The sequence below is a fragment of the Phoenix dactylifera genome, chromosome 9 (assembly GCF_051530095.1).
Source record: "Phoenix dactylifera cultivar Ajwa chromosome 9, Ajwa_hap1_PhDact_Kaust_v1.1, whole genome shotgun sequence".
NCBI classification, from domain to species: Eukaryota; Viridiplantae; Streptophyta; class Magnoliopsida; order Arecales; family Arecaceae; genus Phoenix; species Phoenix dactylifera.
The window spans coordinates 26,475,879-26,487,319 of NC_143198.1; the positions used below are offsets into that span (position 1 = coordinate 26,475,879).

The window sequence follows — 11,441 nt, forward strand, 5'->3', positions numbered from 1 at the left end:
GTGCACGGTCAAGATCTCATTTCAATTCTCCTGTGACACAGGTAAACAGATCAATGATAAGAACCATATAGAGATTATTTTGCTCTCATCCATGGCTTGTGCATCAGATTGTATTTTTTTTTTTGCCAAAAAGCATCAGATGGTACTCACAATCATTTCCAAGTATTGCCAATCACACCTTGATTTTGAACTGCACCAGTTCCCAATCTGTTTCAAAGCGTCTTTACTGACCTGATGACCATTAACTCTTATGATTAGCTCTTATTCACTTTGTAACTAATGCCCATTTGCCAACGAGTTTCCTCAACTAATGGTAGTCAACCTAAGCAAACTTGAGTTTGAACCCTTCATTTCATTTTTGTCGTACCAAAAAAAGAAGCCGAAAACAAGTGTTCTTCCCCCCCAAAAAATAAAAGTTCGATGGCGTTTGAACCTAAACACCAAAACGTTCAATTGATCCCGATGACCAGCCTCGGGGCCAAAAACATTACCCTGGACAAGTATGTGCCCCAGAATTCAGGCTTCCACATTCCAGTATTCCACCCAACTACCAAAATTTCAGGCGCTGGAGCCGAGCCGAGCTCCTTTGTTGCTGGCCCCCCGTGGAAAGGAACGGAACACCCACTGGTCCCGAGTTCTATCCTCACTCGTAGTATAATCCACGGGGGGAGAGGGAGAGAGAGGGTGGATGGCGGTGTTGACGAGCACGGAGAGTTTGGAGGCGGAGGTGGAGGAATTCCGGGAGACGCTGCTGAGGAGCAGCGGAAGCTTGGAGTTTGGGGCGTGGAAGACGGGAACGGGTGCCGTCCGGAGGTGGACGGACGGCGAGGAGAGGGAGGGACACGGGAGAATGGTGTGCGTCACCAGCGCCGTCTCCTTCCTCGGCTTCGCCATCGTCAATCGCCTCCTCGCCCTCGGCTACATCGTCCGCCTCGCTCTCGAATCCCAAGGTCAGTCCTAAACAACAAAAATATCCGCCTATTTTTTCTGAGCAGGGAATTAGGAAGCAGAAGGAACCAGGCGGAGCTTAGGGATGCCTTGGCAGGCCTTCAAGATGCACGGTAAGCATTATAGGTTAGCTCAATAATCCTGAAGAGAGATTCGACCACGGTGATTATTTGGATCTATGCTGGCTTGTATTACCTCTTATTTCAAGATATGTGAGTGATGGTAAAGAATAGAGAAGCCTTCCAAACCAAGCGTGTATTTAGAGAGGCTAACGAAGCTACGGATTGAGTAGCTGCCTACATGGCCAGACATTTCAAAAGTACCATATGGGCCGAAGAGAAGAAGTTGCTTCAAGCATTTCACGATGTTTTGTTTTCTGTTTTTATTGAATATATCCGTATACGTAATAAATAAAATACATGCTTTAGTGAAAAAAAAAAAACTTTTTGGCCAGCCATGCTGGACTTGTTTACATTTCCACTTGGCCCTGTGATGTGGACCAATGAATGCCCCCAATTTGTTAAATTTTACGTATCGATTGTGTCTTTGTTACTTTTTTTTTTTTTGTATTTGTTTCCTAGTTTTTATTCATTCGATCTTATTTTATTAAATTATGAGTTAATTAGTAGCATGGTGGCAATGGCTTTTCAGAAGATCTGGACAAGCTGAGGGACATGGAGATGTTTGGCGAGATGGGACGGGACGGAGTATGGGCGGTGATGGCCAACGTGATGGACGTTGATAGCTTATGCCATGCGTTTGATGGTTGCGCCGCCGTGTTCCACACCTCCGCTTTCATGGATCCTGGGGGCGTATCAGGCTACTCGGTAAGTTCCATCCAAACTTGCTCTTCTAGCTACTTAATCAACCTATTAAATGCTAGTTATCTTAGAGTGGAAGGCTGACTGCTCGTGTGTGCAGTAGCACTTGACTAAAAATAGATTGCTTTTTAAGAAATTATATCCTCATCATATAACCATTCACGCCGTCAATCATAGCTGCTTGTTTCCATAATAGCGCATCAAGATGAGCATTTGATGAATAAGATTTATAGGAACGAGTAATAGTGATTGACAGCATGCATGTGGTTTACACCATGTAGCCATAATTTCTTCTTGAGCTTTTTGTTCTCCTACCTATTTTATTTTCTAAAATATGATATGTAGATGTACGATGGCGGCCAATCGAAATAAAATAACTACAGTGCAAAGAAGGGAGAGTTACTATAATTTTTCATTTCAATATTTGTTATCATGTTTGTGACATCATGAAATATTTTTTCCTAAGGGTCGTAAACCAATTAAATTATGCTTTATTTTTTGTTTAGAATTGAAGTAGATGGTTTTATCCAAAGTGGAGATGACTCGTGCCACGTAATCCTAGTGCTGAAGATATTTTTAATTATTATTATTTTTGAGCTTATCTGCCCTTCTTTCTTCTATATCAGGCTGCGACCTACCGAAAGCATGGTGGTTGTGCACACGTGCTTCGTATGAACCTAAGGCCAAAAGTTTTTGTAACATCGAAACATAGGTAAATGGGTCATATAAAATATATGATCCTATTAGCAAAGCTTTTTACGTCAGCTTGATGGGTCCTTGGGAATACCAACTCAACTTTGAGCGGATTTATCACAACTCTCACAATTCTAAAATCAAATTTATTTTTGAGTGTCTAAAACCAAAAAGTTGAAAAAAAAAGGATGTACGTAGTTATAATCATTATGTATGTGGTTTGACTTAAATTAAAAGTTAAATATTACAATAATATTATTGCAAAATTTGTTAATAATAAAAAATTATAATCTTTTAATTTCACAATTCATGTTTATATTCCTGTGTATGGATATTCTGGCTGCAGTGTAAGGAAAAATTATTAATTGGATTAAGTCTATTAGCTCAGTGATAGACCAGTCTAATCACGAATAACACGCATAAATACGGACAAAAAAAAGATGAGAAAAAAAATGAGTGATACATTTGTGCATGTTGGTTTATAGTTAGACTGATCAGTGATGGACCTAATTCAACTAGAAATTTTATGTAATGTAAGACATTCATGTTTAGTTGTCCATATCTAGACCTTTTTGGTGATGTATATCTAAGAAGGATAATAGTTATTTCTATTTATTTTAATTTTAACGTCCATTAACTTTCATTTTATTTTTGGGATAGAAAAATTTATTAGCTAGGCTTCTTAGTTCAAGGTGATTGATGTACAAAGATTGGTGGTTGTTCAATCTCTTTTGGTGGGAGATAGGCTCTATGGAGACATTTATAAGGCATTAGGTTGCCACAAAAGTCCAATGTAGCCAATAATTAATTACCAAGGCAACTTCAAACAGGAGGATTCCTTTTCCTTGCAGTTAGTGCCATGAGGTCAGAAGCTCTGGAACGGCATTCAGGTGTTCGAGATATACACCACATGTATCAATACTCTAAGCTAGTTTTAGACGTTGCACAATTGTTGATTAATTAATATTTGTTATTTGGATTCCTTTTGATATTGACATATTCTGATACATATTTTTTTTTTTTCTTTGAATTTATAGTTTTTTTACCATTTGCCTAATTACTCCCCATAAGCATTAAGCATACAAAAGGACATGGTCTTAACTAGCATAAAGGAAACTATCCGCATCAACACAACGGCTGAGCAGCATCTTTGTTTTATTTTTAACAATTGATTCTCGGCTACATCACTTTCACTTCTGATGTTACTTTAGGCGCAGTGGGTGGCCAACAATCCATCAGACCATCATCATGCACTTATATGTGATCTGTGGTTGGCCAATCAAATGGGGGAAGAACATGGACGTACTAGTTCTCATCATTAGATAGGATGAAACGTGAAAGCAATCAAAAGTTGCACTAGAGAAGCTTGGAATGCATTTGGGGCTCAGTTGGCTTTCCCGTTTGCAGTAGGCCTTATATCACTTTCGCTCCTCGACATTCCTCGAGAAGCATTAAATGGTCCTCTTGTATTTACGTGTGCTTTGGAGGAAAGAGAAAAAAAAGAAGGAAAGAATGATACATCTACACTTATATGTACTTGCAAACTGTTTGAAAGTAATGCACACCTAACTGTTTGAAAGTAACGCACACCTAACACATTTGTGGTGCAGGGCTGAGCACATCACGTACTTAAATTTAGGATCTTTAGGTGTTTAATTACAAGTTAGGTGCCGCTCTAAGATCCACAAGGAATGCTACTGCTAACTGCTGCCTCTGCAATCTTCTCAAATTTCATAATTTAAATGTTCCATGTCAAATTTTAAATGCTACATCACTAGATGTCACAACTACCCACTTTAATTACAAGCATCATCATCTAGCATTTCTAACCAAAGTCATGGGCACTAAAACGTGTGAAAATTTCTGATACTTAAATTTTCTTGCAACCCTAACTAGTTTTTCGCTTCGTTCGTTTTTATATGGCTTTGAATAAGAGGCTGTTCATAATTTTGCCAATGGACTATTTCCCATACCATGGCAATGTTTGCTTCTATATTCCTGATCAAATGATCAATACTTTAAGCACCTTTCTGACTTTCGAACGCTTATGTTTTATGTAGCAATATCATGAAGTTCATCCAATCTTATTCATTATTTCTAGATATTGGGTGAACATGATCAAGTTCCATTCTTTCAACCACACAACTGAGTAAGATTATGTTCACTTGGCAGATAATTTGTACTTATCCTATCTCTTCTTGGGTTGCAAACTCTACAGAAGCCCATGGCACATATGGAAGCAAGAGTGGCAGAGCGAGTGATTGAATCCTGTGTGCGTACTCAATCTGTCAGAAAGTGCGTATTTACTTCCTCTCTTCTAGCTTGTGTTTGGCGGCAGAACTCCCCTCGCAATCGCCATATCCCCACCATTGTTGATGAAAACTGCTGGAGCGATGAAAGTCTCTGCCGGGATAAGAAGGTGACGACTACTCCTGAACAACATAGTAGATATAGCATGGTAGAGAGCACTCCTTGGGAGCCTGAATTGATTTGGTTGTTTCTTCCCTGAAAAAATTCTTAGGAAATTTCATTGAGAACATGGAGAGACTACTTGAAAACAGCAAAATGTTTTCCAAAATCTTATAATTTTGTAATTATTTTAAGAAAACGCTATAGATTTATAAAAGGTAACATTAAGGACCTTGAGAGATCGAAGGAGCCCATGGATATCACAATGTCCATATCTTTGGGAAACCAGGAATTCCTTTTTCTTGCATGGTCTCTGGTATTATATATATATTTTTTAAAAAAACTAAGATCAAGGGAACAATGACCTCCCCGGGTCCTAGATGGTAGCATTCAGAAATAATATGAAGACTTTCAAACTGTAAACCATCAAGCCATGATATAATGGTTCGCAAAAGGAGGCATGAAGAATGAAGGAAGAAATTGTTATCTTTAATAATCCTTATATCACAAAATTACTTCACAGAATACCATACACCCAGAAGAAGTTGAAGTCTTGCATTAATAAGCCATAATTTCCAACCTTTGCTAATTAATTTCCCAACAAAGCTCAAATATTCCACCAATGCTATCTGTTATGCAGCATTACTAAAATATTAGTTCAGTTAGCGGGCACCTCTCCCCTAAGAGTTTGCCCTTTCAAATCCTAGGTAGTGCTCAGTTAAAAATAAATAAAAAAAAAAAAGAAGGAAGAAGAAGAAACACTGAAATACATTTATTCTTTCCTCTCTTTTTTTTGAGTGCAAATAGGGGAAGTGACACCCTTCCCCCTGAAATACATATTTTCAATGAATTATATTACCAAAAAGCTTACAATGCACTCTGCCTTCTTCAACTCTGAAAAGGACTCTCTCAAATGGTTGCAGCTATGGTTTGCACTGGGCAAGACAATGGCAGAGAAAGCAGCTTGGCGAGCGGCTCGTGGAAGGGACTTGAAGCTTGTCGCTGTTTGCCCAGCTCTTGTCACCGGACCACGATTTTGCCGCCGGAACTCCACAGGATCCATCGCATACCTCAAGGGTGAGGACTCTTTCCTTTCAGCATATTCATGCCTTTGCTTCGTAATTTGAATTGAGCTCTATGAAGTTCTACAGTCAGATATCACTATTCACCGGCAGAGTTCTGCACCATCATTCTGAAAGCTTCTCTCTTTACACCATGCAGGAGCTCATGAGATGTTTGCAGAGGGATTGCTTGCAACAGTCGATGTGCAGAAAGTAGCTGAGGCTCATGTATGTGTCTACGAGGCAATGAGTAACACTGCTTGTGGGCGGTATATCTGCTATGATCGTATTATCCAAAGAGCTGAGGAGGCTGCTGAATTGGAGCGGCAACTCGGAATTGCAAACAGGATCTCCGGGGAGACCCCCACCGACCACCCAACCTGGTTCAAGCTCTGTAATAGGAAAATTTCCAGGCTAATGTCATCAAGGAGGAGTTGCACATACGACGTCTACTCGGTACTGTACAACTAGAAGCTCAGGTATTCAAGTACATGACCAAACACTTGGGAGGGTTCAGATGGCATTGCCGCAACAGACTCGGTGCTCACTGTGATGGAAGAACACAAAGCTGTGATTGTTGGCATTCAGGAGCTTCTAAGTGAGAGAAAATGAGAACTTGATCACAATGTTACGGATTCAGTTGGAACAGAGGATTATTGGAGAGGAGTGGAGGAAAACCTTTGTACAAAGTTTTTGTGTAATTAAACTGAGTTGGCAACACGAAGTGGGAATGGAAGAAGGCTTTTGAGGCAGTCAAATTTGTTCTGTCCTAGTTTTGAGAAGCAACTGTTCTATCCTACAAAATGGAATTGAGAGTGAGAGGAGTTTATGGCACCATGAGCTCTAAAGGGTGGGAAGTGCTGATATTGGGTGCGAAACAGCATACACGTAATTTTTCAGTTACTATGATCCAGTTAATTCAAAATACCAACCAGCAAAGCTCCCCTTTCTCTCTCTTCCCCAGGCATTTCTGATAATATCAAGGGTTATTCCTATCTTGACATTTGTAATTTCCGGAGTTTTAGCACCGGTTATTCCTATCTCCCCTTCCAGTATCAGGAATTGTTGAATAATAGAGCAATCACCACAATGCATCCTACAAAAATTAAAATAATAATATGTTTACACATTTCTTTAACTGTTGGTATATGTCATTATCCCTGGCTGGGAGGAAAACTGCACTTATAGAAAATGAATAGCATGTAGCAGCACTCGCATTAAACAATGTCATGCGAGACAGATTTTGAATCACTCTGTCCAAACCTTAAAATAGGAAACCCATAAGGTTTCATCCGATTAGCTCTAAAGACAGAAAGTTGAGCTCTCAAAATTTGCCTGCAAGGTAACTTAAAAAACATGCCAAATTATGTACGTATGGAAAAGAAATATCTCTCACTTAACATGTACAACAAAAAGCAACTTTGTTCACAATTGCATACAAAAGTGGGACAATCATTTTAAGAATCATCATGAAATCCGGTTAAGGATCTTTCGACACATCAATAATTATCATATTACTTTGTTATTAGCAAGGAATTAAGCATATGAGAAAAATTATTCAACTCTGTGAGTCAAAGGCATGATATTAAATAGAAAATAAAAGATGGCATCAGAGTTCAAGCACAGAGCAGGATAGGAGCTCAACTCAAAACGAAGTAATTGACACAGAACCCTTACTCAGGTCATGACTGTGTCAGCAATATGCGCCAATCAATTTCAGCACAACCAGGTGTACAGATCTCTCTCATTAGGACACAACACTTTCAAAAGCTGACTCCAGAATCTACATTTAATGATCAATATTTCAATAGCTAGAATCAATATGGAGTGAAGTTGAAAATCTGGGTCATATTAGGAGTCCCTCAAGGATTTATTCAGTCAAAGGTTGTAATAGTTACCTAACAAAATCCAATTGGAAATTAAGTACACAGCTTTCTTTCTACAAGAGCAATGTTTTACACATTGTAATAAAGCTTAGCTGGCTTAACAGATTGTTCAGACTCATAGTTCACTTCTCATCTCTTCTAGTTTCAATTAACCCATAAAATGTATAACAGAGTCCTTGATATGTGAGCTGTTTGCCCATGCTGCTCCAGTAACCCAACCTACGAAAAGGCCAGTCCTAGATGTAGTTGCCATTACAAGTATGCAGTGCTGGCTTACAAATAAATATTCAGCAGCCAGTTGTGCTCCTAGAAGATCTCATATTACTTAATAATACTGAGGGTTTCTGAATGCTTGATGCATGAAGTTGATAAATTTTTTAACTTCTCAATTTCATCAGGAGAAGAAAGGTCTTGAGCTTGAGCATAAAGATGTATAACACAAAAAACGCTCTGGTAGTTTAAGTTTTAAATAAGATGATGACTGACAGAAAAAATTCAATAGGGTTCTCCTTCCATCATCCCCAATCAAACAACTCAGTTAATCCAGTCAACAAAATACCATCAAATCAAGATTCAAACGAAGGATGTGTACTACAAAGCAAACTGTTTATGTTTTCTAAAAGAATTGTTTTATAAACTCAAATGACAACTGGCTTTGTGTAGGATCTTCCTTTTGGAAAAAAAAGTTTCAGAAAATCAGTGGAGTAACAAATATCGAACTAGTTCTGGCTATTGGTGCCCGTACTTTCACGATGAGGTGCAGTTCAATTGTACAATTATGTCTATGATTATTAAAGTCGACCTAGAAACTTACAATGATATGAAAGATTTAGCATTAAAATTTGCCTATCTGAAAATATGATGCCTCACATACCTTCTTATAGGGGAAACAATCTTGATCACCAATAGTCACCACATGAGCAGAAACCATCAACAAAATGATGGAATCGGTTTGCATCCCTCACTATAATCTCTTTCCCGACACCTTTAGATGCCAGCTTTATGAAATTGTGGCAATCCTCACAGATCCTGATGTTCTTCATAATTCTTATACTATCCTGAGTGGCAGAAGCATTCATAAGTGCAAAAGTCAAAGCCAACTTCTCACTATGATGCAAAAGTCGCTCTTCCTTATGCACCTCCTCAGTCTCATGTAATACCAGTCTTGTATCTGCCACATAACCCATTTCCTTCAGTTTATCCGCAAGCCTTTTGAGCTCAACATATATTGCTTCTCGTTGTGGGTGACGTCGGCCACCCACAGAGAACTCATGAACATGTTTCCCTATCCCAACCCAGCTCAGCCCTGGTTCTTTCTTGATCCCACACTCCTTCATCTCCTTCCTCACAAAGGCTGCATCACCTAAGCTTCCCACCTCACAATAGATGTTGGACATCATTACGTAACCAACCGAGTTCTGAGGCTCCAATTCCATCAACTTTTGAGCTGCCTTTTCCCCAATCCTGGCCTCCCCATGCTTCCTGCATGCCCCAAGCAACGCACTCCATATGACAGAATCAGACACCATAGGCATCCTGTTGATCAGATCCTCAGCCTCCAACAGTTTTCCAGCACGTCCGAGAATGTCAACCATGCAAGCATAGTGATCAAGCTGAGGGGTAATTCCATAGACTTCAGACATAGATTTAAAAATATCCTGACCTTCATTTACTAGCCCACTATGGCTGCATGCCGTGAGAAGTCCAACAAATGTGGCAGAATCAGGTGGAACATCCATATGCTCAAAAGCTTGCAATGCTTCCCTGCCTCGGCCATGAGCAGCATAAGCTTTGACCATTGAGTTCCATGATACCTCATCATGAACCACCATTTGTTCGAATACACTCTCTGCAAGCTTAATGCTACCACACCGAGCATATGCATGGATCATAACATTGGAGAGCACCATGTCATCTCCAAACCCAGACCTCACAATAAGCGAATGGATAGCTGAGCAATGCATCTCCGTTGCGAATCCTGCACAAGCCTTGACAACAATAGAAAATGTATAACTATCAGGTTTGAAACCATGTCGACGAAGCTGGCAAAAGAGACAGATTGCCTCTTCAGGCTCTTGCTCAGCACGTGAAGTTATGATGCTCGTCCAAGAGACAATGTCATGTTCCTTAACCCCCAAGAACACTCTATAGCAGTCGTCCACACTCCCACCAAGCCCTGAGTAGGCCTTCACAAGAGCAGTAGCGACTTCGGCCTCAGAAACATAACAACTTTTTACTGTGAGACAGTGCAATTGGTGGCAATGTCGAAGGCTGGAACATGAGGAGATGATGCTGACTAGTGTTGCCCGGTCGAACCCGATACCAATCCGATGCATGTGGGCAAAGAGAACAAGCGACCGACATGGCTGACCATTTAGGTTGAACCCTGCAATCATGGAATTCCAAGTGATGAGATTTCGGAAAGGCATGGACCGGAAGATGGACCAGCCATCGTCCCCATTCCCGGCGCAGCTCGAATACATGGTGATGAGGGCGTTCCCGACGAAGACATTGGCGTCAAGGGAGATCTTAGAGGCGAGGGCGTGTACCTGGCGGCCGCAGCCGTAGTGGCGGGCCCCGGCGCAGGAGCTGAGGGCAGCGGCGAGTGCGAACTCGCTGGGGAGGTGGTGGGAGAGCATGGAAGCGAGAAGCCGGAAGCAGCGGTCGTGAAGGCCGTGCTGCGCGTAGCCGGAGAGGAGGGCGGTCCAAGAGACGAGGTTGCGGCGGGGCATTCCGTCGAACAAGCGGCGGGCGATGTTGAAGCGGCCGCACTTGGCGTAGAAGTTGAGAAGGTGGTTGGAGAGGAAGAGGCCTGGGGAAGGGTAGCGGGAGAGGAGAAGGCGGTGGACTGAGCGGCCGGCGGCAAGGAGGCGGTGGCGGGCGCAGGCGTGGAGGACGGCGGCGTAGGCGGAAGAGGGATGAAGGGCCAGGGATTGGAGGGCCGAAAGGGCCTCAGAGAGGCGTCCGAAGGAGCAGAGGCGAAGGATGTGGAGGGTGCCATCGTCGGGGGAGGGGTTGGGGGCCTCTGCCATTCGGGGATGGCCCGGCGACCGTCACCGAGGAACCTACGAATCAACCGTACTGTGACTGATGTAACTAGGGCTAAAACTGGGCCCGGGCCGGCCCCCGGCAGTCGGGGAGGGCCGATTTCGGGGCAGGTCTTGGGCCAGGCCGAAGACCGTTGAGGTAGTACTTGCATCTTAAATACGGTCTTAATAAATTTCAGACCGGGCTCAGGCCAGTATTTGGCCCGCCAGAAGTTCTAGCCCGCCACTCGGCAATTCATTATTTGGATCTTCTAGTAGTATGAGTTTTGGATCAGGCCCGAGTATTTTGGGACAATCAGGCCAACAATTTCGAATTAATATATATTTTTTGTTTTTTATTTCTTAAAAAAATAGAAATAGAAGGATATTTATGAAGCTCATTATGAGCAGCTTGGTGATAAAGTGTACAAGAGATAGAAATCCAGATCTATAAATAAAGGCTCGAGCAACATTATAATAGTAGATATGGAATTTTTTATTTTAAAATAGACATTATATATTTACAATTTTTTAATCATAAATTTATTTTGATTGCGTAACTTCTATGTAGATTTTTTAATGCACTAATGAGACAAA

At 41.3% G+C, this 11,441-nt stretch overlaps 2 protein-coding genes across 5 annotated transcripts; one reads left to right on the top strand and one right to left on the bottom strand.

Moving 5' to 3' along the window:
* The first annotated feature begins 551 nt into the window (after positions 1 to 551).
* On the top strand, positions 552 to 6,690 carry LOC103707694 (cinnamoyl-CoA reductase-like SNL6). The gene is made up of 5 exons (XM_088704659.2): positions 552 to 950; positions 1,600 to 1,775; positions 4,681 to 4,881; positions 5,795 to 5,948; positions 6,093 to 6,690. The coding sequence occupies exons 1-5, from the start codon at positions 689 to 691 to the stop codon at positions 6,401 to 6,403; spliced, it is 1,104 nt and encodes a 367-aa protein (XP_088560785.2). The 5' UTR covers positions 552 to 688; the 3' UTR covers positions 6,404 to 6,690.
* LOC103708302 (Tetratricopeptide repeat (TPR)-like superfamily protein) lies at positions 6,187 to 10,961 on the bottom strand. Of its 4 annotated transcripts, none has more exons than XM_039131555.3 (2): positions 8,693 to 10,961; positions 6,187 to 6,324 (listed from the first exon to the last, which is right to left on the bottom strand). In XM_039131555.3, exon 1 carries the CDS (start codon positions 10,848 to 10,850, stop codon positions 8,718 to 8,720), a length of 2,133 nt encoding a protein of 710 aa, XP_038987483.2. In that variant the 5' UTR covers positions 10,851 to 10,961; the 3' UTR covers positions 6,187 to 6,324; positions 8,693 to 8,717. The 4 variants fall into 4 exon arrangements, with proteins under 4 accessions (XP_038987483.2, XP_026660857.3, XP_088560784.2 ...); XM_026805056.4 differs by lacking the exon at positions 6,187 to 6,324 and adding an exon at positions 6,684 to 7,028 and having other exon boundaries at positions 8,693 to 10,960; XM_088704658.2 differs by lacking the exon at positions 6,187 to 6,324 and adding an exon at positions 7,062 to 7,267.
* Between the last annotated feature and the right edge of the window lie 480 nt (positions 10,962 to 11,441).

What these genes read in the sequence shown, in the direction of transcription:
- LOC103707694 (XM_088704659.2), top strand. Translation starts at nt 689, where the DNA reads ATGGCGGTGTTGACGAGCACGGAGAGTTTGGAGGCGGAGGTGGAGGAA. An exon ending in GGGGCGTATCAGGCTACTCG is followed by an intron (nt 1,776 to 4,680) that starts GTAAGTTCCATC and finishes CAAACTCTACAG; the next exon opens with AAGCCCATGGCACATATGGA. An exon ending in ATCCATCGCATACCTCAAGG is followed by an intron (nt 5,949 to 6,092) that starts GTGAGGACTCTT and finishes TACACCATGCAG; the next exon opens with GAGCTCATGAGATGTTTGCA.
- LOC103708302 (XM_039131555.3), bottom strand. Translation starts at nt 10,850, where the DNA reads ATGGCAGAGGCCCCCAACCCCTCCCCCGACGATGGCACCCTCCACATC.